At 31.8% G+C, this 26,289-nt stretch overlaps 1 protein-coding gene across 8 annotated transcripts in view; it reads right to left on the bottom strand.

Annotated features, from left to right (window-relative positions):
- The window catches only part of Nmdar2 (glutamate ionotropic receptor NMDA type subunit 2), a 423,506-nt gene that overhangs the window by 142,987 nt on the left and 254,230 nt on the right, over positions 1-26,289 (bottom strand). For all 8 annotated transcript variants that reach the window (XM_076530217.1, XM_012282447.2, XM_076530219.1 and 5 more), the window contains exon 5: positions 20,269-20,440. In XM_076530217.1, the coding sequence (XP_076386332.1) occupies positions 20,269-20,440 (172 nt within the window). The remainder of the gene's footprint in view (positions 1-20,268; positions 20,441-26,289) is intronic.

The following is a 26,289-nucleotide window of genomic DNA, read 5'->3' as shown; positions in this document are numbered from 1 at the left end:
CAGGATTTCTCCACACTAAATCAAATTTGTGGCACCAACCATTGATTATTATCACTGCAGCTATTTATTATTTTCTTACAGTATCAATTTTTGACAGTATTCGAACGCAACTTTGACAATTTTAATTCATGATACTCACAGTTCAAATGTGATCCTACTCAAATTTTTAATGCGCTTCAAGTTCAAATCCAATTATAATTTGCATAGTCAAGACTGAATACAAAATGGACATTTCAACTATTTTTATTCAACTGTCTTCATTTGAATATTGTTGTATGAGCGTCGCAGCGTCAGCAGTAGTGACGATTAAACGACGCATGGAATCGTTACGATTTCCAAGTGAATACAAATTGGATTGTATCTAAATGAATTTGACTTCGAACGACTAGATTTTGTTATGTACTTGGTGACTCGAGACTGTCTCTCCGAAGAATTTTTACGTTTTATAAAAACTCGGAGTGGGCGTATTTTTGTGATATTGGCGAGGGACACAGTTTCCAATTTTCTATTGGTTCAGCTAAAATTCGGGTGGAGATGGAGATGCGAGTGACATATGAAGTGGGTCTTTCCTCCAAAGTGACCTAAGTAAGTAATAAAACGCAATACCTCGACATGTATAAAAAAGTGCAAACAAAACTCTACTGTTATGGTTAAGGGTTCACAGATATGACTAACAATAAAAAATATTCGCTAGAAGATAACTCCTTGAGTCCTCTCGCTGGGTCAAGAATAGATTTGAAATTACAAATGAAGGAATGAAAAACCGTGAAACTATTGTATCGTTAAAAACTTGTAAAGTCTAATCCTCTCGCTGTAATATGCATTCTCCCTCCCATATGCATTCTACACCTTCATACGCATTCTACATCCTATATCTGTTTCTTCGCTAAACAGTTTATCAAAGATTACCAAAATACAATCTGGTAAATCATGAGTATCCTATCCGATCTTCCACATCAATGAAATCGTACACGTACCAGTTGTCTTCGACAATCATCCATCACACGAACGGATAGTGCTATCTTCTAAATTGACAATTCCATCTCGACCATCGCCTATATCGAACCGGCGACCCAAAACTGGAACAACACAGCTACCAGCACGCTTCTATCCTTTCAAGCCCTATCATGCGATTTCTAACATCGCTCATCAGAGTGACAGTCACTCGGAGAATATTCCAAGAATTCGTGGAAATATGGCTGAAAGGGATCAGTCGGTCAACATTCGGCTTGTTTACTTTAAACAAGTTCAACATTCTGGGGAAAGAATATTCTGTGGTATGTTAATAGTAAATATTTGCTTTAAGTTTAAACTGTGGGGTTTCAGCTTTAACGAGATGTTTTTGCTAGCCAGTGGTATAATTAAAAATTCGCATAAGATGTGCATGATTGTATACGATATTCGACAATGTATCGATTACTTTATTATGGTGCGTTGTTTTATGCTTTTATACTGTATAAAAGAAAATTTGTTTATGTACGTCACGTTAATACCGACAGTGATTGCAATCATTTTTTTAAAACAATCTAATTTATTTTATAATTTAAATTGCATACTACATAACCTCTCATTAGTTCCTCATTTATAGCACAAACAATTATGCAATTTAAATTACATACTGTTTCAAGCATAATTTATTAACTTACTAGTTAAATAATAGAATCTAAAAATCTATCACTGATCGACATACATACATACACAGCATCTACATGTCATCATAGCAATTTCTATCCTAATAAAGTCAACTATCTATCGTTATAACCTCTGAGAATCTTGCTCTGAAAATATTTATTTTATAATAAATTCGATTTGGAGATATTGTTAATATTATCGATCAGGGAATACCGTCTTTTAACATCTATTCTGATAGAAACCGCAATATCTGATGAATGGTTATGCTGTTCCATGTCGCGGGAGAATCTGTCCATTGTGTGTTAAGTGATTAATTTTGGGCGGAGGTCAGCCTGCTGAAAATGTCGTTCCTGTGGAAGAAGCTTAGGATGTCCTTTGGACATCTATTTCAAATATCACGTGCATTATATCTTCAAATACATCAATAAATTCAGAATTAAGAATACAATCATTTTTCTCTGATTAGATATTATAGGAGTAAACTTGGAAAGAAGGATGGTTACTATTATATTGTCCTTATGTACTCATGTATTTTTTATTGTATTATTTTTAGTTACATTTGTATCATATAATATTTTGCAATTTCAATTCTGTACTGTATGTATAATAATCTTCTGATGATGCCTTCATTTGCAGCATATTATATTTTATAATTTAAATTGCGTACTACATAACCTCTTCACAAGTATTTCATTTGTAACATTTATAATTTTGAAATTTAAATTGCATACATAACCTCTTGAAAAGTTAGCACAAACAATTATGAAATTTAAAGTAAGTACTATTTCAAGCATCATTTATTAACTTACTAGTTAACTTATAAATCTCATATGATTTAAGGCAATAATAAATAAACAACAAATAAATCAGTTTACAGTACAAAATGTCACCATATCAATTTACCCCTACAGTTAACCTCTACAATTTCTCTTTAATATAAATATAAGTTGTACTAACATTACAATCAAAAAATAATAAAATCTAAAAATTTATCACTGATCGACATACATACACACATCATCTACATGTCACCACATCAATTTCTACTGTAATAACGTCAACTAATAATTTCTGAAAATCTTGCTCTGCAATATTTGTACATGCACATGTACCTAGAAAATGTCACCACATCAATTAATCCCTGTATCAACCATCTATCATAATAAATAATTAAATAAATTCGAAACATATTCCCCTAATTGACATACATGTACACAGCATCTAGAAAATGTCACATCAATTTGTCCCTGTATAAACCATCTATCATAATAAATAGTTAAATAATAAATTCGGATTATATTTCCCTAATCGACATACATGTACACATCTAGAAAATGTCACCACATCAATCTGTCCCTGCAACAGTTTATCGTAATAAGTAAATAAACTTGAAACGTATAGCTCTAATCAGTTTATATATACAAATCAGTTTACCTAACTGTGCACTTTATGACTGCCGTATAAATCTCATATGATTTAAGGCAATAATAAACAAACAACAAATAAATCAGTTTACAGTACAAAATGTCAGCATATCAATTTACCCCTACAGTTAACCTCTACAATTTTTCTATAATATAAATATAAGTTGTACTAACATTACAATCAACGTTTCAAATTAAAATAAAAAAGATTTCTAAACTACCAAATCTATAATTTGAAATCAACGTACAAATTTTCGGTGTGCAAAGTTTTTCACGAAACAGCATTCAGCGTAAAAATCGGAAGATCAGAATGGAAGTCCGTAAGCGTCGGCATTATTCTAAGACAACACCACACCAAGCAGATAAGTTATTTCCGCTCTCAGGGCAGCTGTACCGGATAGGTTGAATAAAAATCGCCATAATTTCATTCTGAGCACCGTTTTGTTACATTCGGGGAAGGAATTTCTGTCGCGGATGTACGAATTATTCCCGCAACCCGATAAACTGATATCGAGGCTAGGTGAATTTATCACGATCGTTTGAAAATTACCTTGAGTGATCGATTCGGTTTGTTGCGGGGTCCGTGTTTCACCTGGACGTCCAATTTGCTCTGCGGTTAAACCATTTCCGGCTTTATGGGGCCCATGGACACGGACAATGTGTCGCTTCTGTTTCCCGAGATTAATAATCGTCCAGTTATTTCGGCTTATCGATCTGACCGTGTTAATCTTGATGCCGTGATCATTAGCACGTTAGTTTGAACCGCATGACTCGATGATTTGAGTCAGGTAGTGGCAGGGATGATTTCGGGCAGGTAATATTGATAAGGATGATTTTGGTCAGATTATATTGATAAGGATGATTTTGGTTAGATTATATTGATACGGACGATTTTGGTCAGATTATATTGCTGAAGGAGAAATTTGGTGAGAAATTTGATATCCTTGTATGAAGGATATTTTATCGGGTACAATGAACATTTTGTTTCAATAAAGACTCACATGTACACTTTCCAGTTCTCAGATTTCTGTTTCTTTAAATTCATGAATCGTAAAATTCTCTAACTTCCACATCCCTCTTGTGAATATTCGAATGATCAGATTTTGCAGTTATCAAATTTTCGAACTTGGAAATCCTCAAATTTTTAGACCATCAAGTTTCCAAATATTCACAAGTTGAATCACAACGTTCACAAGTTTTATCAAACCTTTCAGATGTTGATACGAAGGATCAGATGTTCAAGATTAAGATCTATTGATTCAGCTAAAATTCGAGTGGAGATGGAAATGCAAGTGACGTATGAAGTGAGTCTTTTCCCCAAAGTGATCTAAGCAAGTAATAAAACGCAATACCTCCACATATATAAAAAACTGCGAACAAAATTCTACTGCTAAGGTGAGTTCACATATGTGGACAATAAAAAAATACTAGAATGTGACTCCTTCGGTCTTATTGCTGCTCCGGGTAAAGAATTGACTTGAAAATGTGAAGAAACGCTAAACTTATCGCTAAAAACTTGTACCAAGGTCTATTCCTCTCGCCGTAATATGCACTTTACGACCAAACAATGTACATTCATCTCTAACTTTTTTACGACTGGTAGCTATCGACTACCTTGTGCCGGAAAATTAGCAGACTAATTTATGCTAGGAAGTTAGTTTCACGTGAACGAACTTGAAAAAGCGTCCAACAGCCAGAGACGTAATTCGCAAGTAATCGAGAAAGCAAAGAACCCGTCAGATGCAGTGGGACAAATTAGAAGATAAAGGAATTCGCGGAGACGTCGCTGATCTAATAACAGCGGGCAAAAAGCTCTACCTTCGTTTGAATAATGTAAGCGATTAACAGCGGTATGAAAGAATGATTCGGGCCTGAATTCCATTTACATACATTAAAATTTAACCGTACTCGTCTCTTATGGGGCTTCGTATAAAGATCTTATTAACATTCCTTGTAATGTGTACGAATGGAAATCGCTTGGATAATCCTGTGTTAATAATATTGTTAAATAGTCTTTTTATAGAAGAGATGAAAGAAATTAAAGTGCCTTAGCATTTATAGATTTATCTATTTGAAATGGATTATCTGTTATATGTAATAGATATATGGAAATTAGAAGGGGGAATAATGGGCTTTTTATGAAGTGTGAATTAAATTCCAGAGATGGAAGATTCGAAGTTCTTTTGCTCCAAGTTTTTTCTGGTGGAGTGTTTGAACTTTCATATTAAGCTCGGATATTTTTGCATTAAATTTGAATTTTTGTGCGAGATTCGTAAATTGTTATTTGCAATATTTAAGTTTAAGAATTTAGACATTCTCTAACCTGAGTAGTTTTTCTCAATAGGAAATATTCTTCGAATTTTTATAAGAATGCATACCTTTTAGAAAAAAGTGTATTCAAATTTTTATGTTCACTTTGAAAATGTTATTTTTAATATTTTTAAGTCTTGAAATTTAGAAATACAAAAATACAGAAATTCAGCAATTTAAAAACTTACCCTTCACAAATTAAAGCACTCAAAACCTTCAATCGTCCCAATTTCCAGACCAAATATAAATTATCTGACTTCCACGACAAAGTAATTATGAATAAAATGGCCACACACGTTTACCCAGTACTGCACATAGATTCATCCCCTTTAAAGGGTTGAAATGTATTTGCACACCACTTCCACGAGACCGAAGATAATATTTATTCTGATTTTCTTCGACCGAAAATGAAGAATATAAATCAAGACGTATCGTTTGAGAGTACAAAGCAAAGAAAAATAATTAGGATGAAAATAAAAGGAAGTAATTAGAGTACTCCATAATTGTCTGCAACAGCATTGGTCGCAACGAGTATGAAAATGGTGAATAATTTACAATTGATTCTTCAATCCTTTGGCTTATACTGTAGCTAACTAAAAGAATCGTAAGCTCTTTGACTTCATTGTCCAAGTAACGAAGGTGCAAAGTTTGCTTGTTTAATTTGAATACTCTGGCTTTGTTTCTGTTACGTAAGAGAAGACGCTAGAGGATATTTAAATTATGGGGATGTTTATTGATCCCCTCTAGGGATGGAATATATTATACAGCATTCTCCAACGATGAATAAAGTCATAGTGTTTTATTATACCTTCGGTTTGTACATTTCTCGGATATTCTGATAAATTTTACGAACTTTTCCGTTGTATACCCTTTTAACATCTTGCTTGGGGAACTTTAGTGTATAAACTGATTTAAATACGGTCTTAATCTGTTTATGGAGTAATTAGCAAAATATTGTAATATTAAAAAATTCTAACATTAAATATTATTTAGTAGTGTTATATATGAAAATAATATTCAGTATGTGATATTGAAATAATGTAGTATACAAATATTAGACATAGTACATAAAGTAATAGGACAGTAAATATTGGGAATAATATACGAAATATTATAAATATAAATGTTACAAATAATATATGAAATAGAAACATAAATGGTAGAAATAATATGTGAAATACTAGAAATAGAAACATAAGAAATAATACAAGAAATATTAGGAATAGTATATGAAATATTAGAAATATAAATATTGAATATGATATTAGAAATATTATAAATATAAATGTTACAATTAATATATGAAATAGAAACATAAGTGCTAGAAATAATATGTGAAATACTAGAAATAGAAACATAAGAAATAATACAAGAAATATTAGGAATAATATATGAAATATTAGAAATATAAATATTGAATATGATATTAGAAATATTATAAATATAAATGTTACAATTAATATATGAAATAGAAACACAAATGTTACAAATAATACGTGAAATATTTGAACTATAAATATTTGAAATACTAGAAAATGCAGCATTCACTTTTTATAGGTTATGTGCCAAAACTTCGTTGCTTTCCAATTTAAAAACAGTTTCAACAATAAACGATATTTATTATTAAAACTTGATTCCTAATCTCAAATACTGATATCCTAATCAACAACAAATTAATCTAACCAATAACGAATAAAATAAACCTAAAATAGCTGAATAATATAGCAATGTATTTCCCATTCATCCAAAACGAATATAACTTTAACGAAGATATTCCGTAAATAAACAAGTAAATGTTCAGTGAGCTTCATTGATACTATTTGCTTTGGAATTGATTAACAGCACTTTTCTAACACCCGGAAAATACGAAGTAAATATCGTACATGAGAGTAGCTGTTACGGAGGCGCCTGGCTGTCGTCCAGGTTAATGGTAATATGATTTGCGTAAGGTAACTAAACCTTTTTCATTTCTTCCTGATGGCGAAACGTGGCGTTCAATCGAATTAAATTTTCTTATAACACAGTCTGCAGGAGCTGCCCTCGTTTTACAGCTACATGCAACTAACGGTATTATCGCGGAACATAGGAAGCTTCCCAGAGAATGGATATATTTTCAGTAGCAAGGAATTTTGTTGAGAAATTCGAAATCAATTAAAGAAATATAATATTAATTCTACTTACGAAATTCAGTTAATCGGTAATAACTGTATTAACTAGTCGAAAGTAATATCATTATTAGGAAAGTTTTTAAGGAATTTATAATTGTTAGTTCTACAAGATACATTTGGCAATTTTTTTCTTGAGGTTATAGGTATTTTTCAGGAATTTATATTTATATTTCATTGGGGCCGACGTTTTTGAGGTTACGGGTTCTTGAATTTATAAATTATTGAATTTTTTAAATGGCGATATAGTAATTACAATTTGTCTAATTTAGAAGTTTCAATTTTTTTAATTTACAAGATGAGAGTTTCCACTCGTTGCAATTTCCAAGTTTCAAGTTTACACTCTCTCCAATTAACAAGTTCCAAGTTTTCAATCTCTACAATTAACAAGTTTCAAGTTTCCAATATCGACAACTTACAAAGTTCAAGATTTAAAATTTTTCTAATTTGCAAGTTTCAAGTGTGCAATTTTTCTAGTTTAATAGTTTCAAATCTTTAATTTTTCTAATTTATAAGTTTCAAACTTTCAATTTTCCTAATTTGCAAGGTGAAAGTTTTCATTTTTTGCAATTTACAAGGTTCAAATTTCCAATCTCTCCAATTTACAAATTTCAAGATTGAAATTTTTCTAATTTTCAAGTTTTAAGTATGCAATTTTTCTAGTTTAATAGTTTCAAGTGTGCAATTTTTCTAGTTTAATAGTTTCAAGTGTGCAATTTTTCTAGTTTAATAGTTTCAGATCTTTAATTTTTCTAAAGGTTGTAAATTGCAAACTTTTAACCATTCCAATTAACAAACCTCAAGTTTCCAATCTCCACATTTTACAAATTTTAAGTTTTCAATTCTTCTAATCCCTAAGTTCCAAGTGTGTAATTTTTCTAATTTACCAGTCTGAAATTTTCAATTCTTGTAATTTATGAGTTTCAAGTTTTCAACCCTCCCAATTAACAAGTCTCAAGTATTCCATCTTGACAATTTACTAGTGTCAAGTTTTCAATTTTTCTAATACACGAGTTTCAAGTTTCCAATCTCCACAATTTACAAATTTCAAGTTTTCAATTCTTCTAATCCCCAAGTTCCAAGTGTGCAATTTTTCTAATTTACCAGTCTGAAATTTTCAGTTCTTCTAATTTATGAGTTTCAAGTTTTCAACCTTTCCAAGTACCAAGTCTCAAGTATGCATCTTGACAATTTACTAGTGTCAAGTTTCCAATTTTTCTAATATATGAGTTTCAAGTTTATGAAAAATCTGAAACCAGTCATTTTGACTGTTTAGTAGTTCTAGTGTTAAAGAATATTTGTTTATATAATACCAGTTTACATTCATAAAAAATGCATCTATAAATAAAAAGATACGAAAACAATTTTTTAAACGTTTAAATATTAATTTGAAGAAAAATCTTAAAATGGCCTCTTCCGCCACTAATTCGCAATATTATCAAATGAAACAATCAAAACCGACTAACAAATCATTGCTTATCGTCACATCATGCTCATTATTAGACGATGTTCCATAAATTACGTGTAATTTGTGTCTACGTCACGAAGGACGTAATCGAAGCACACGATCGGTGAATTTTTGTCACCAAAATGGCTCGTTTGTGGCCACAGGCGGTACGAAACAAGTGTGACCTATAAAAGGGGTGAAGCAGAACCATTGCAAAGCCCTGATAAGCCTTTATCACGGTCCAGCCATCGACTCTTTTCAGCCAGGAAATTTACGATGTCACCTTTTGTATGGACTGAAAATTATCTAAACGTTTGCACGCGAGTTAGAGTCGCATTCGTGAGTTGCTTCGTTAGCGATAATTAAATTATGGGCAAAAGTCAGCTGGCGTCTGTGGGAGGGGAACACAGCCACGAAATATCTGTTTCAAACGAACGATTTCGTGTTGATTAACTGTCTCAGGCTTGTTACTTCGCAACATAGTAATCATAGCGAAGGTGATTATATTCATTTCGTAAATTAGTGTATTTGTTGAGTTGAAACTAATTTAATTGAGATCTTGTGATATTTAAATTGCATATTGTATGGAAATGTTATTTTTTAATTTCTGATTAATTCAGAATGAATGAATGCTATAAATAAAATATTAAATTAGTGTATTTAGTAATTATTAAGTAGTTTTAGAAGTAATCAATTATTCTTGATGATTATTGGTTTGAATTTAGTTTCTATTGAAAGTTGTCAGAGAAGTTTTGCATGTAATTCATGAATGCAACTCTATAATTGATTTTCGCATGAAATATTTAATTGTATATCATGTTTCTTTAGATTATAAATAATTAATTGCTATACTAAACATTCAATTATGCATAATATTGATTATACCCAATTCATAGTTCTATAATTAACTTCCATGTTAAATAATTAATTAATGATTACATTTTTACATTTCTTCATTTAATTTATGATCATATTCCACATATTTGATTTATAATTATAATTTTGTATTAAGCTTCATACTTCACTCATGACTATAAATCTATAATTAATTTCTACATTAAATATTTAATTATGTGTATTATTTATTATACTCAATTCATGATTGTAATTCTATAATTTACTTCCATATTAAATATTAAATTGATTATTACATTTTTATATTTCTTCATTTAATTTATGATCACATTCCACATATTTGATTTATAATTATAATTTTGTATTAAGCTTCATACTTCACTCATGACTATACATCTATAATTAATTTCTACATTAAATATTTAATTATGTGTATTATTTATTATAATCAATTCATGATTGTAATTCTATAATTTACTTCCATATTAAATATTTAATTGATTATTACATTTTTATATTACTTCGTTTAATCTGTGATTATATTATGTGTATTTTATGTATGTTTGATTGTGATTATATTATGTATATTATGTTTATTTGATGTATATTTGATTATGATTATATTATGTATATTACGTACACTTGATTATAATTTATAAATAATGATTTTATATTAAGCCTAAATATTTTATTTCCAACCCACTCCCTATCGTGTTTTAACGAAATGAAACTGCCAGATCTAAAATGACCAACTGATATTAAGTTGACGTGTGACAAGAAATATCAAAAGTATTTTTCTCAATGTACGAAGCTTTCAGAGCCATTAATCCAGCACTCCTCGAGCTTCATTTCTCAAGCTTTCCTTCGATAGCTGAATCTGATTTTTTGTCAATATTTCTATCAATAAAAACGAAGGAATAAAAGTTTTATGCGGTAGTTTTGCTTACACGTGGCTTTGTGTATCTTTGACGAGGAAAAAAATATGGAATACTATTTTATTGAAGTAGGAAGGATAACAATAACGTAAAAGAAAAATATACGTTGAACGTAAAGAAACACTATAATATACGATAGAATTCTCAAAGGATTTAGATTTTATTATTGATAAAATGTTTGAATGTTATTCATAATACGTATGAGTTTGGGTATGCATGAAAAATGTCTGATCTTATTATACGATCGTGCTGAATTCGGAAAGCGATGGCGTAAGAGGAAACATACATTATCAGACAAAAGTTTCAATGCACATTTTATAAATTTGTAAGATTTTCAAATTTTTGGATTTTGGAATTTTTGAAGTTCAAATTTTTTGGCTTTTGAAGATTTAGATTTTGGAATTTTGAAACTTTGGTGTTTTAGAGTTTTGTAGGCTTCAAATTCTGCAGTTTTCAAATTTCCAAATTCCTATATTTTCAATTTTCAAACTTTCAAATTCCTATATTTTCAATTTTCTAAGTTCACAAATTCCGAATTTTACGAATTTCTAAATTTCTGAATCTCTGAATCTCCAAATCTCCAAATTTCCAAATCCCCAAATCTCTGAATCACCAAATCCACAAATACCCAAATTCCCAAATTCCCAAATTCCCAAATCCCTAAATTCCCAATTTCTAAATTTTCAAATCTCGAAATCTCCCATTCCCTAAATCCCTAAATCCCCAAATCCACAAATTCCCAAATCCTTTAATTTCTAAATTTTCAAATTCCCAAATCTCCCACTCCCCAAATCCCCAAATCCCTAAATTCACAAATTCCTAAATCCTTCAATATACAAATTTTTAAATCCCCAAATCTTTCACTCCATAAATCCCCAAACCCCCAAGTCCCCAAATCCCTAAATCCCCAAATCCCCAAATCCCCAAATCCCCAAATCCCCAAATCCCCAAATCCCCAAAACCCCAAATTCCCAAATCGCCAAATCCCCAAATCCCCAAATCCCCAAATCCCCAAATCCACAAATCCCCAAATCCACAAATTCCCAAATCCTTCAATCTACAAATTCTCAAATCCCCAAATCTCTCATTCCCTAAATCCCCAAATCCTCAATTCCCTTAATTTCCAAATCCCCAAATCCCTAAATCCCCAAATTCCCAAATCCTTAAATCTCTAAATTTCCAAATCCCCAAATCTTAAAAATATTAAAATAGTAAAAATTAAAAAATGTCCATATCCCTAAATTTCCAAATTCCTAAACTTCTAAATTGTCAAATTTCCAAATTCCCAGATCTTCATACAAAAAAATTAAAAGTTCTCAAATTTTCACATTTCTGAAACTCAAAAATTTTCAATTTCCAAATTACTTGCAAAAATAAACTCAGATAATGGATGTTGAGTACATTTGAATTAAAATATTATAATCCTGTTATGATTAATTGATAATAATTCACGATACATTAGAAGACAGTAGTCGAAAATTTTGGTCAGTAGTGTATATTGATCTTTCATTCACGGCATGCTATTTCATCCCCCAAATCCAACGTCAGACCGCAGATGAAGCTTATCTTCGTTCAGTTTTTCACCCCCGTACCGAAAATATGGGAAACACGCGCGTGTCGAGCTTCCATAAATCAATCGATTACTTAGGTAGCTTCGAAAGCTTCTTACAAAGTGACATCGTTGCTCCGTGAATCTATTTAAAATGCTAACGGGAGAATGCTGTTAAGAACATTTTCCATGCTGTCTTTACCTTTCCTCGAGACATTTTGTTACAAGTTTACATTCGGGATATCTTGATACAAAAATATACACAATTTAATGTCAAGGTTGATTACGAAAATATTAGATGACATTGATAGTTATTTTTAATATTTGCAACTTTAAGGATTGCATAATAATTTAAGCTTGTAATTTAGTTTAAACTTCTAATTTAGTAGATTCTATAATTTTATAGTATTTTAGTTCTTTGTAATGTTCATTTAAAAATTTAGGTTATTTATTAAATTTAGGTTATTAAACTTATAACTAGGGAGTAGTTTGAATTTTTTATTAGTTAATTTAATTTAGTTGTTTTCATTATTTCATTTCAAGTAAGCGACATTTAGCAATTTTTGGTGTAAGAATATGTGATTGAAACAGTTATAAAACGATTATAAAGCAAAATCAGTATTATGTTACATATGTACATTATTTTGATACATATGTATGTTACATATGTGAATTATTATGTTGCATATGTTACACATACATTAACATTATTTTAATACATATGCTACATGTGTGAATTATTATGTTACATATGTTACGTATGTATATTATTTTGATACATATGTATGTTACATATGTGAATTATTATGTTGCATATGTTACACATACATTAACATTATTTTAATACATATGTGGGAATTATTATGTTATATACATTACGTATGTACATTATTTTGATACATATGTATGTTACATATGTGAATTATTACGTTACATATGTTACACATGCACATTATTTTAATACATATATTACCTGTGTAAATTATTATGTTGCATATGTTACATATGTACAATACCCTGTTACATAAATACATACGTAAATTCTTCTATCACACATGTCACATATGTACATTATTCTGCTACATAAGTGCATTATGTACAACATTCTGTCGCATGTATATTACTTATACATATTATTCTGTTATTTATGTTACTTACATACATATATTATTCTACTACATGCATACATATGTAAATTATTTTGTCACATATGTTACATATGTAAATTGTTTCGTCATATGTGTTATGTACGTACATTATTCCGTTACAAAAGCATATCATGTAAGTTACTCTGTCATGTATGTTACACATATTATTCTGTTGCATATATATACACAATATTCTGTCACGTATGTTACATACGTGAATTGCTACGTTACATTTGTTACATACACATATTATACATTTACAAAAGCACCTATACATATACATCAAAATTAATAATCATTTTCAACGTATGCACTATTTTTAATATTCCATAACTGCATCAAGCGACAAATTATATAAATACAAACATTTAACTAATCCATCAACATCATTAATTACAGAAAAAGATAAATGTCCACGTTATATTCAATGTTCCTAACTAAGCATTTGATCAAAGGAATTTGATTTATGACTGCGACATAAAAAAATGCTGACAGATGCGCGTCGTTGATTTATATTGACGAAGAAGCAAACGAAATAACCAAGAAACTTGCTGTCGTCCGTTCAAATGACCGCAGACACGGTTTCCGACGTTTTTGCAATAAAACTGGTACCTCCATAAAAGAACGTCTTGAAAAATAACCGATCTCTAAGATCATCCTCGCTTTTTATCCTGACACCTTCTGCTAAAATCTCACGAAGATTTACGACCCCTCTGTAACCCATAGTGTACACAAACCAAGATTTTCTGATACCTGAACTAAAACAGAACCTTTTACCTCGTTCCACCCGTTTACTTCAAAATATTCTGGACTCTTTCTGCTTTCATAGCGATAACAGTGTTTAAACTGAGAGGTATCTTTAAGTATTTTTCAATTCATGGTATTTAGGCTTTATTCGCAGTATTCCTAATTTCATATCTTTGAGATCAACATAACAAGTGAAATATAATTACAATTATAAATAAAAAAAAATAGAAATGACAAATAAAATTAAAATTAAAATAGAGATAATTAAAATCAAAATTAAAAGAATAAAAGAGGTAATTAAAATTAAAATTAAAAAAATTAAAAAGGTAATTAAAATGAAAATTGAAAGAGTAATAAAGAGAATATAATTCAAGCTAAAATATAAAAGGAATGTAATACAAATGAAAAAGTAATCAAAAATGAGTTTAAAACCAAAATGAAGCTAAAACAAAAATTTGGATTGCAGCTACTCGAGGTTTTCTTCTTTCAACTAAAATTTAAGAAGACCGAATATCCATCAGAATGAAAGCTTCACCCACATCAAAGGTATTCGAAAATCCAAACGTCCGTGCATCAATTCATCCGTTCCAGAATAATCATAAAATTTCACCATCTTTACTCCATATTCGGTCAACTCGAAACTTTTCATGGAAACGCGATTTTTCTTTGGAGTTTCGCCGATTTTGCAGCGGCACGAGCCGCACTCACTTCTACGGATTTATTCCGCGGCGAGCTTGGCCACGAGATTCCTTGCCCTCGAATCACTTTAGACAGAAGTTTCCACGGAGTCCCATATGCTGTCCTTTAAGTAGGATCAAGCCGAAAGTCGTCCCGGAATTTATACCCGTTCGAATTCCAGCGAATTTCATTTAACTTTCCATTTATCGCGAATTCTCAGTGGAAACGTTTCATTCACGTAAAAACCGTGACTCCCTCTTCAATTATGAGAGAATTTTTCATTCAGAAATTTGTTCGCGCCTCGGATGCTTGAAACTCTTGCTTAATGCGATTAACACTACCAGCCGAAACTGGTTTTATTTCATTTTAAAATTCATGTCACATTTTTTTCCGCGATGATGTGACTTTTATATTATTAGGGCCATTACTTTTCAGTATTTCTCACGTACTTCATTTTACATTTTTATATTTAGAAGGTCTGTTCAGATAGTAATGGCATAATTTATTAGCTACACGTGATACACTATTACTGTACGTAATATTATTAACACGTGTTAACATCTTGTATTACCCTTTACTTTGGTAGCTTTCCGCCATGCTCATACATGGATCATACGCTTTATATCTTCATTATTTTTCTAAATATCTGTAATTCTTTTCAGCTCAGATAATGTGATCGGAGAGTTTTAAACTAGTCTTTTGAATAGGCAGACATTTTCTATGGTATTCAAATTTCACCTGACGCGCTATCGATACTCCTAACGCAAACGCAATGCCCTTAATCGCTCATCACCCACACAATTTATCACGATAGTAATAAATTGCTATGTACATATCGTTATCAACGTATTTAGTAATAATTTGCGTGACCTAAGACAATTTTCCATATATGCCATAATGTTATAGCCATAAAAGTGAAATTTTCGTACGTGGTCCGAGGACTGTATATTTCCACGTGAAGTAACTTTAAAAAATACAGTAATTTAAAACGTGGTCCCCCAGGAAAGTAATTTTAACTTCCCTGGTAATTCCAGTGTTAAGAAGCGTTATCGAAATGGAACGAACGGAGGAATGAAAGTTGATCATTATTCCATGATTGAGTGTTACAAAGTAATCAAAACTTTTTCAATCATTCTTAAAAATTTGTAGTAAAATTTACAGTAATAATTTTGCATTATCGAAGACAATTCTCCATATATACTGTTACAGCTGTAAAAGTGAAATTTTGTTCTTCTAATTTGATAGCCAGGGACTGCAAAATAATTCTGTACCATGTATATAATGTCAATTATACAAATACCAATCATATTCACTGATACATCAAAATGGAAACGTATAATCTGTTTATCAAACCCGAAGTTTATTACACATTTAAATACGTTTATTGATATTTTTTTATGAGAATCACACGCGTATTATGTGACGCCACAAACATAGCGACGTAACCTAGTCACCGATGATGTCCCACGCGGCCATTTTGTATACCACACTCGATGCAGTAAAACCTATTTCCTTTAAAAAATATCTCGTTCGATAAAATGCAGTTCTAGTGTTCAAAATATCACGAAACAAGATATTTTTATCGAGAAATAATTCGCTAACAGAACTCAACTATTCAAAATGGTATCAATTTTAGAATTCAATTTTATGCATTCGGGACCATGCAGATACATATTTGTTCCATAGTGGTTTCAGCCAATTTCATTGAAACTGCTTTGACAAATATTATTTTAATCTTCTATGGTTCGCAGTTTTTGCAGGGGACGATAAAAATTCTGACTGGCGTGGAAATGTTTTGCAGCCAATCAATTTCGAGTGCTTTGAAAAATACCGTTTTAATTGTTTTTCGTTGGTGGCTTTGTTCGAAATGTATTTGTTCGATGTTGAAAATATTCATTACATCGAGAGTGTACTTCATGTGCTATATTGCTAATTAATTTTTAATACTTGGAAAATTATTGTTTCAGTCCCTGCTGTTTGGTGTATCGATTGTTTAAACGTTGCTTATTATGTCCGGCATATTTATTTATCATATCAAATACTCAGTTGAAATGAAGGTATATATTTATTTATTTTTTATTTATCGTTTATTCGAGACATAAAGGTACTTTGGAGGAATATTTTGTTGTAAATAAATTTTAATTTTTAATTTCATTTCTCATTCATTATGAAAGTAAACTATTTTTAAGTAAACCTAAACCATTTAAGATTTTAGAATAGAACCTAACCTAACCATTTAGGATCTTAGAATAGAACCTAACCTAACCATTTAGGATCTTAGAACAGAACCTAACCTAACCATTAAGAATGACTTACTTAATCTAACCATTAAAAATGGTTTACTCTCGTTAAAAATGAAAAATGATAGAAAACAATATTTTTCAAATGATTCAAAATTGATAAACAACAAAATATTTCTCACAACAACAAGCACCTTTATCTCTAATTTTTAATGATTTACTCACAATATATTTGATAAGTATAAAAAATATCTCGTTACATCAAAGACATATTTGCTTATAACACATAATAATTATCCATAAAGAATTACTAAACCACAAAAAACTTCGTCAGGAACAAATAAAAAAAGTAGATAATGCAAAGAGTTAACTATGACCACCATCCATTTTCTGAGCCCGCAGCATACATGTACGATGTCAAAGTTGCCTGACGTCACAAAAGGTTAAAAGAAATTCACCAAGAGTCATTTCATTTTTACCTCCTCATCCACCTGCTGTTCAGCTCTTAATCGTATCGAAACGAGGAAAACCGTCGATTGAGATACTGGAAAGCTCTATTATGCTTTTTTTTACACAGCTCATTTCATTTCGTCCCGAAGGAACGTTCACTAGAAATGAAACGGTTCACAAGAGTTCAGGGAGCTTTAGCGAAAAAGTGGCTACGGCCGCGTTTACGGTTGCCTCGTAAATAAGTTCCGCTTCCCCATGGATTCGTTATCATCCTTCACCTTGTTCCCGTCTGACGTCACTCGGAGAACCTACTTCAACATGTTTCCTTCTTGCGATCTGTACGAGTTCCTCGAGATACGGTTATCTGCATTGCACTTCCGTCTTGTTTGCACGTCGCATCGGCGGGATTCAACGACTTTCGAATGGCGGTATACAGCGAGTGGACAAAATGGCGGATTAAGTACACTTTCTGATACGTGCCTGGTCAACGAGATCCTTCCTACCTCGTCATTTTATAAAATACAGATATTTAATATTGTATTATGGTTCTACAGAAATGTCTTACAATATATATTTTTATGAAATTAAGAAATTTATGTCTAATAATTTATATATTTTTATAACATGTAATGAATAGGATGTCTACATATCAATAAATTTATCATTGTATGTATGAGTTTGTGTAGGTACGAATTTATGTATGTTTATAACAGTATTTGTGTATGTATGCATATGCAAGTATGTATGTATATGCATGTATGCATATGTGTGTATGTATACATATGTATGTATGCATATGTAGATGCATGCATGCATATGTGTGTATGTATACATATGTATGTATGAATATGTAAATATGTAAATGCATGCATGCATATGTGTGTATGTATATGTACATATGTATGTATGAATATGTAAGTATGTAGATGCATGTATGCATATGTGTATGTATACATATGTATGTATGAATATGTAAGTATGTAGATGCATGTATGCATATGTGTGTATGTATACATATGTATGTATGAATATGTAAGTATGTATATGTATGTACGCATATGTGTATGTATATGTATGTATGTATGTATGTATGTATGTATGTATGTGAATATTCGATAATCACACACAATGTGATAATACAATACAATAAAATGAAGAAACAATAAACTTAAGAAGCTGACAATTTCCCCAAAAATCGATGTCGCTCAGAAAGAACAAACTTCAACGAGCAATCAAATTTGGATAATTGAATTCGACCAGACAGACAGTCCTTACATCTTTTCTATTTAATCCTTTCGAGAAATGAAGCAAAGGCAGATGATTAAGTGAGGCGATGTTTGAGGAACAATTTTACCCATTTCCAAGATGAAATTCTTTTTATCAGAGCCCTCGTAGTATTCATTCATAGTAATTCAATTTAGCGAACGGAATTAATTGAAGCTCTCGAGCAATTCTTGATTCCTCGTTGGTTTATTTTACTCTCGTTAGCAGGATTATCGAGAGAACAATAAGACAGAGAACGCGGCAGAGGATCTTTGCAAACAGAATAGAAGTCCTCGTGCGTGGATTCTATTATACTTAACAACTTCGGAGGAAGCTGCGTCACGTGCGAAACGTTTCGCTAACAAATACTACATTAAAGTGTAAATTGTTGTTATTTCGAGTCCCCTATCTAGAATTAAGTTTCTAGGAGACGCTGTTGAAATTGTGCGCGAAAGGTGAAGTTATTGATTAAGAAGTTCCGTCACGGTAATTCGGGTTCATTAATTTCGAAGTAATTGTCTTTCATCTCTTGTCACACTGTGAATTCTATCAAAGCTTTTCGCTAGCTTTTGGTAGAGCTGTTATTGTAACAGCTTAGAGCTCTATCCTAATATTTAAGCATTGATGTATTGACTGTTTCGTTTAATGATAAATTATTAAATTAAACTATTGAATGTATTGTTTAATTTTCAATGTTAGTTTCGTGAATTATTATTAAAATATTAATCTTAATATTCAGATATTAGCATATTGTTTAATGAGGCAAACTATTAATTAATCAATTATACTATTAATTAATAATTGAACTGAACTATTAAATGATATTAATTAATTTTCAATGTTAAAGTTTAGTGAATGATTTATTATTAGAATATTTACACGTCAGGTGTTGCATTAGGAGAAATTATTAATGACATAATTACGTATTATAGGTAAATTATTGATGGCATAGTTAGGTAATTTTCAATGTTAAATTCCAGATTTATTACTAAAATATGAACACGTTAAGTGTTATATTATAGGTAAATTAATAATGTTATTAGTTAATTTTCAGTGTTATGTGCTTCCGTATTTGAGAAATGACTATGTGCCATATTAGAGGATTAAATCGAGTTAGAGACAAATTATTAATTAAACAATTGACTAATTTTCAGTTTTAAACTTTCAAACCTTGAAAATGTCTTAAAATTAAAATATTAACGCAGTAGTCACATGGAAAATAAATTATTGATGATATAATTGGTTCTAATATTTCAGATGTTAAAAAGATCTTTATCTATCATTTTAAATTTTAATTTTGTATTAACACTAATACTATTTAAACTTCTAATTGTTCAGTTAAAAGGAAATTTAAATTTTCTATAAGATTTACGACGGCCTTGTTAAGCAAATTTACGAAGTACATGAAACGATTAAAAGACTTACCAGTGGGACTGGGTGTTAACGCCTTCATAGACACCTTCACATGAATGTCGTATCTTTCGAAAAACCTTAATTTCGGCCCTCTGGTGCTTTTTTGGAGCGAATGTACAGCTGATGTCACGGCTTTTGTGTATTCCCTCACTCCGAAAGACTTATGCGGCACAACCATGCCCACCTGTTACACACAAAAACACGTTCGCGTGACAAGAACAGCAGTGGATGCAACATCGATACGTTTCCGTATAACTGAATTCGAAATGATCGAAAACCGTTATATGCATAATTTTATGTAATTCATGTAATTTTTATATATAATTATATTATATCACTTTAAAATGTACGATATTATTATATTATATAATTTTTAAGTGTATGAAACTATTCTAAATATTAAATATCGAAGGTAATTTGAACGTTATACTAAACACATAATTACTACCTTTACATATAACTGGATTTGAAGTGCTCAAAAATCGTTAAAAATTATATAGAGAATGCATATAATAATTGTTTATAATTATGCCATATTGTAATGTAATATTAATGTAAACAATGAATGACTCTTCTCAAACACGCGTTAATTTGACGCATGAAGATATATTTAAAGAAAAACAACCCCTTAGAAAGCAATATAATTAAACACTACAAGAAATGAAAATATGAGATATTTATAGAAAGTTTTTATTATTCAATAATATTTTAGTACATTGCTTTAATATTCTACATTCATATTTTTACTTCCCTCTACCCTGCGAACTTCGATTTGTACTGCGACACCGGGTCCGAACCCGGCATACCGGCTGAGCCGGTCGCGTGCGATTCCGAACTAGCAAAGTCCGCCATTTATAAGGTATTGTCGGTGCATTCATATTTATTATTGTTGTAATTTTTGCATGGGTAAAACTAATTTACTAAAAATTTTATTTACATTACGATCGCGTTAGATTGACGTATATCCATAGAGATAGGACGACATAGCAAATTTCAATATTTCAAAGCTTCTGAAGAAAATAGACTTCAATATTTACCTCGTTCAACGGATAAAAGTCAGTACAGTAAAATAAAAATGCGAACGGTTTTTATTTTCCTAAAAAAATTCCAAATGCGTCAAAATGACGCGTCCGTAGACCTAGCGTTAATAACCTAGGCTATATTCGAGCGAATATAAAATCAGAAGAATTTCTCTCGATGGTGGCACATTTTCAGCAAAATACAGTAATCTTGTATTTAAACAAGCGAAAAAAATGCATTCAACGTGTTCACTTTATTATAGCGAGAATGGGTCAGCGAACACCTGTTGCGCGAATCGATCGGGTCAGATGAATGGAGCATGGGCAGAGAATGGACACCAAGTTACATTTCTGCCTATCACGTCGAAACTTTTCTCGATCAGATTATATCTTTTTACCTCGAAAGCTTTTGCCGGCAACCTGCGACCGGTGCCATAATTGAGACCAACTTCCTGAGAAAGTTCGCGGTTATTCGAGAGGAACATTGCCCTTTCTACGTTTCTCTCCTTCGTTCCCATATGGTTAATTAGAGGTGTAAATCATTTTCTTACGCGCAATTAGCCGGTCACGACCCACTTTCCGAACAACTGTACCGTAATTGCCGCCATTTTTTGTTATAACTTCAACATTACGTTGCGAAATGGAGATGTAATTGTTCTTTTCTCTGTCATTATATTTTCATTCACCTTCTTGCAATATCTTTTAGCTCCTTTCCCGACAATTTCTTTCGTGTACTAATTTTTCAAGCTTTAATTTCTATTCTCGTTTCAGGCTTTTATTACCCTTTGATTATATCCGTTTCTTTTATTCGTGTTCCGCGAACGGTTTCTTCTATACATTCTTGTGAAGACAATAGAGAAGAAATGGAGGCGAAAGGGACATTTCTTGTATTTCGAAGACAATTTCAATGATAATTTGTTTATTTCATAGCAATATTAGTGCAGGTAAGTGAGTTCTGAAGTTTCCGAATTTCTGAATGTTGTTTTTGAATTTTCGAGATTTAAAATTTTTTAATTTCACAAGTTTCTAGATCTCGATATTACTATGTCATAAAATCCTTGTATTACCTAATTTTTACGTGTTGAAAGTTGCAGACCATTGAGTTTGTAGATTGCCAAATTATTATAATATTCCAAATGTGGTCTTCAAACTTTTGTGTTATCAAATCCCTAGATCTTTAAACGCCTAGATCATCAAATTCCTATAATTAGAAAATGTCTATGTCTTAAATTTTCCTGGGCACTTGACGGGTATAGTCGTTATGACACAAAATTCTGCCACATCTCCATATAAGATATAAAACAGTTTGGATTTTTCCCGTTATCATGTGTTTCATAAAGGATTTGGATCCTAACTGTACAATACTGTGACTCTTCACCATATTTAAACTTCAAGTTCGTCACGAACATAGCTCGTCATTGTAGCTCAAGGGTTAAAGATGTAAATTATACTTTAGTTACAGTTTAATTTCGTCATTCAATCACATATTGGTAAACCAATTTCCCAATTTCCCACTTTCCCACTTTCCCACTTTCCCAATTTCCTAATTCCCAAATTCGTAAATTGCCATATTCCCAAATTTCCCAATTTCCCACTTTCCCAATTTCCCAATTTCCCAATTTTCTAATTCCCAAATTCGTAAATTGCCATATTCCCAAATTTCCCAATTTCTCAATTTCCCACTTTCCCACTTTCCCACTTTCCCACTTTCCCAATTTCCAAATTTCCCACTTTCCCACTTTCCCAATTTCCTAATTCCCAAATTCGTAAATTGCCATATTCCCAAATTGCCCAATTTCCCACTTTCCCACTTTCCCACTTTCCCAATTTCCCACTTTCCCACTTTCCCACTTTCCCAATTTCCTACTTTCCCAATTTCCCACTTTCCCAATTTCCTAATTCCCAAATTCGTAAATTGCCATATTCCCAAATTTCCCAATTTCCCACTTTCCCAATTTCCCAATTTCCCAATTTTCTAATTCCCAAATTCGTAAATTGCCATATTCCCAAATTTCCCAATTTCCCACTTTCCCACTTTCCCACTTTCCCACTTTCCCACTTTCCCACTTTCCCACTTTCCCAATTTCCCACTTTCCCAATTTCCTAATTCCCAAATTCGTAAATTGCCATATTCCCAAATTTCCCACTTTCCCACTTTCCCATTTTCCCATTTTCCCAATTTCCCAATTTCCCAATTTCCCACTTTCCCAATTTCCTACTTTCCCAATTTCCCACTTTCCCAATTTCCTAATTCCCAAATTCGTAAATTGCCATATTCCCAAATTTCCCAATTTCCCACTTTCCCAATTTCCCAATTTCCCAATTTTCTAATTCCCAAATTCGTAAATTGCCATATTCCCAAATTTCCCAATTTCCCACTTTCCCACTTTCCCACTTTCCCACTTTCCCACTTTCCCACTTTCCCACTTTCCCAATTTCCCACTTTCCCAATTTCCTAATTCCCAAATTCGTAAATTGCCATATTCCCAAATTTCCCACTTTCCCACTTTCCCATTTTCCCATTTTCCCAATTTCCCAATTTCCCAATTTCCCACTTTCCCAATTTCCTAATTCCCAAATTCGTAAATTGCCATATTCCCAAATTTCCCAATTTCCCACTTTCCCAATTTCCCAATTTCCCAATTTTCTAATTCCCAAATTCGTAAATTGCCATATTCCCAAATTTCCCACTTTCCCACTTTCCCATTTTCCCATTTTCCCAATTTCCCAATTTCCCACTTTCCCACTTTCCCATTTTCCCATTTTCCCAATTTCCCAATTTCCCAATTTCCCACTTTCCCAATTTCCTAATTCCCAAATTCGTAAATTGCCATATTCCCAAATTCCCAAAGCCCACATTCGAATTCCGCATCTAGATACAAAACGTTCAAACAATCGAATGTTAAATAAAATGTGTTCGGAATTGTCTTCTAAAAATTCACTCGATAATAGCGACGATCAAAGATGAATTAAATCGAAATGATCACGACGTTAATCGTTATTTAGACGTCGAGAATGCATTCATGGAAGGTGCATTACGATGATTAAATGTCACCCGCAGAGCTGATCGAAAGCGATATTTCGCACCGACGAGAATCGAGGATCGAGAGTAATGGGGATTGAACCGAGGGAAAGGTATAATTACTTCCGAAAGCTGGACACACCTTTCCGTGGTGTGTTCGAAACGATTACCATAGGAAATTGTAGCTCACGGAAGGAGGAGTTTGTAATTACAACGAGGCTAATATTTCAGTCGTCGACCGTGAAAAAGTGGATGCAAAAAAGATTCAGGACCAACTGGTTGTGTCGTGTAATTAATGGGAAATAGAGGTTATTCTTACGGAATTGAATTTACGTAGCAACGAGTTGCCTAGTGTTGGTGCAATTGCTATCGTAATGAGAATGTACGGGGAATGAGATATTAATTTTCGAGTGGAAGATTTGTTGGACATTGCAGTTATAATTAAAATACTGAAGGGCTTTTTAGTGCGGTATAAAGGAAGGTGGACGGATGTAATTATATATGAGAATATAAATGTTGGTATGGAGTAAAGGTTGTTGAATCTTTGATGAACTATATTGAATTAGATGTACTTTTACTTCGATTCTATTCTCATTTGGTAAACTTTTAGTGGATAATAGTGTTACGATTTTTTTAGTTATTATTATAAAGTTTCAAATGTTTCAAATTTTGACATTTCCAAATTTTCAAATCCATTAATTTCCAAATTCTTAAAATCACAAATATGTTGTAATATACTTAAACTGATATGTTTCCAAATTCTCACCCCCCTCCCAAATTTAATGATTCTTGAATTCATAAATTTCCCAATTTTCCAATTTCCCAATTTCCCACTTTCTCAATTTCCCACTTTCTCAATTTCCCACTTTCCCACTTTCCCAATTTCCCAATTTCCCAATTTCCCAATTTCCCAATTTCCCAATTTCCCAATTCCCAAATTCGTAAATTGCCATATTCCCAAATTTCCCAATTTCCCACTTTCCCACTTTCCCAATTCCCAAATTCGTAAATTGCCATATTCCCAAATTTCCCAATTTCCCACTTTCCCACTTTCCCACTTTCCCACTTTCCCACTTTCCCAATTCCCAAATTCGTAAATTGCCATATTCCCAAATTTCCCAACTTCCCAATTTCCCACTTTCCCAATTTCCCACTTTCCCATTTTCCCAATTCCCAAATTTCCCACTTTCCCAATTCCCAAATTTTCCAATTTTCCAATTTTCCAATTTTCCAATTTTCCAATTTCCCAATTTCCTAATTTCCAAATTTCCAAATTTCCAAATTTCCAAATTTCTAAATTCCTAAATTCCAAATTCCTAAATTCCTAAATTCCTAAATTCCCAAATTCCCAAATTCCTAAATTCCTAAATCCCCAAATTTCCCAAGTTCCAATCCTCCAAATAATGCACCAGTCTCCAGATTGACATTTCTCCCCAAACTCTTAAATACCAAAATCTCTAAATTCTTCAGTTCCAAAATTTCTTCTTCACATTTTACCTTCCCATATTTCTAAATTCTTTCACTCTCCTAAATCGTCAATTTCCAAATTATCATTCTAAAATTGCCACCTCTCGGAGTTTGCAAAGCTGCTATTACCACTGAATTAATTCCACTTACACAAAAGTCCTAGTAGCCAATAACTTTCCCTCAATATCCACTGACATGTAATTCATTTACTAATTCATTTGCTTCTATTTCTACTAGCTTCTACTCTAACTCACACTTACAATTTTCAATCTCTACCACTTCAAAAAATACATCTAAATCTACAATGCACAGCTAAATTTAAAATGTACAAACTCCACAAATTGAATCAAAGAAAATTTCAACCACGTAAAAATACATTCTCCAGATTCAGAGAAATTCGTACCCGATTCGCAAGAAGCTATTATTTATTGAATGGTATCGATCTTCATCCAAAGCAAGAAACTACATTGCTTCTTCTACGTTCCCGGAAATCTGTTGAATTTTTTATTGCTTCTTTTTCGAGAG

The sequence above is a fragment of the Megachile rotundata genome, chromosome 3 (genome assembly GCF_050947335.1).
Source record: "Megachile rotundata isolate GNS110a chromosome 3, iyMegRotu1, whole genome shotgun sequence".
Lineage (NCBI taxonomy): Eukaryota > Metazoa > Arthropoda > Insecta > Hymenoptera > Megachilidae > Megachile > Megachile rotundata.
This window is presented reverse-complemented; position numbering and strand designations above follow the sequence as displayed.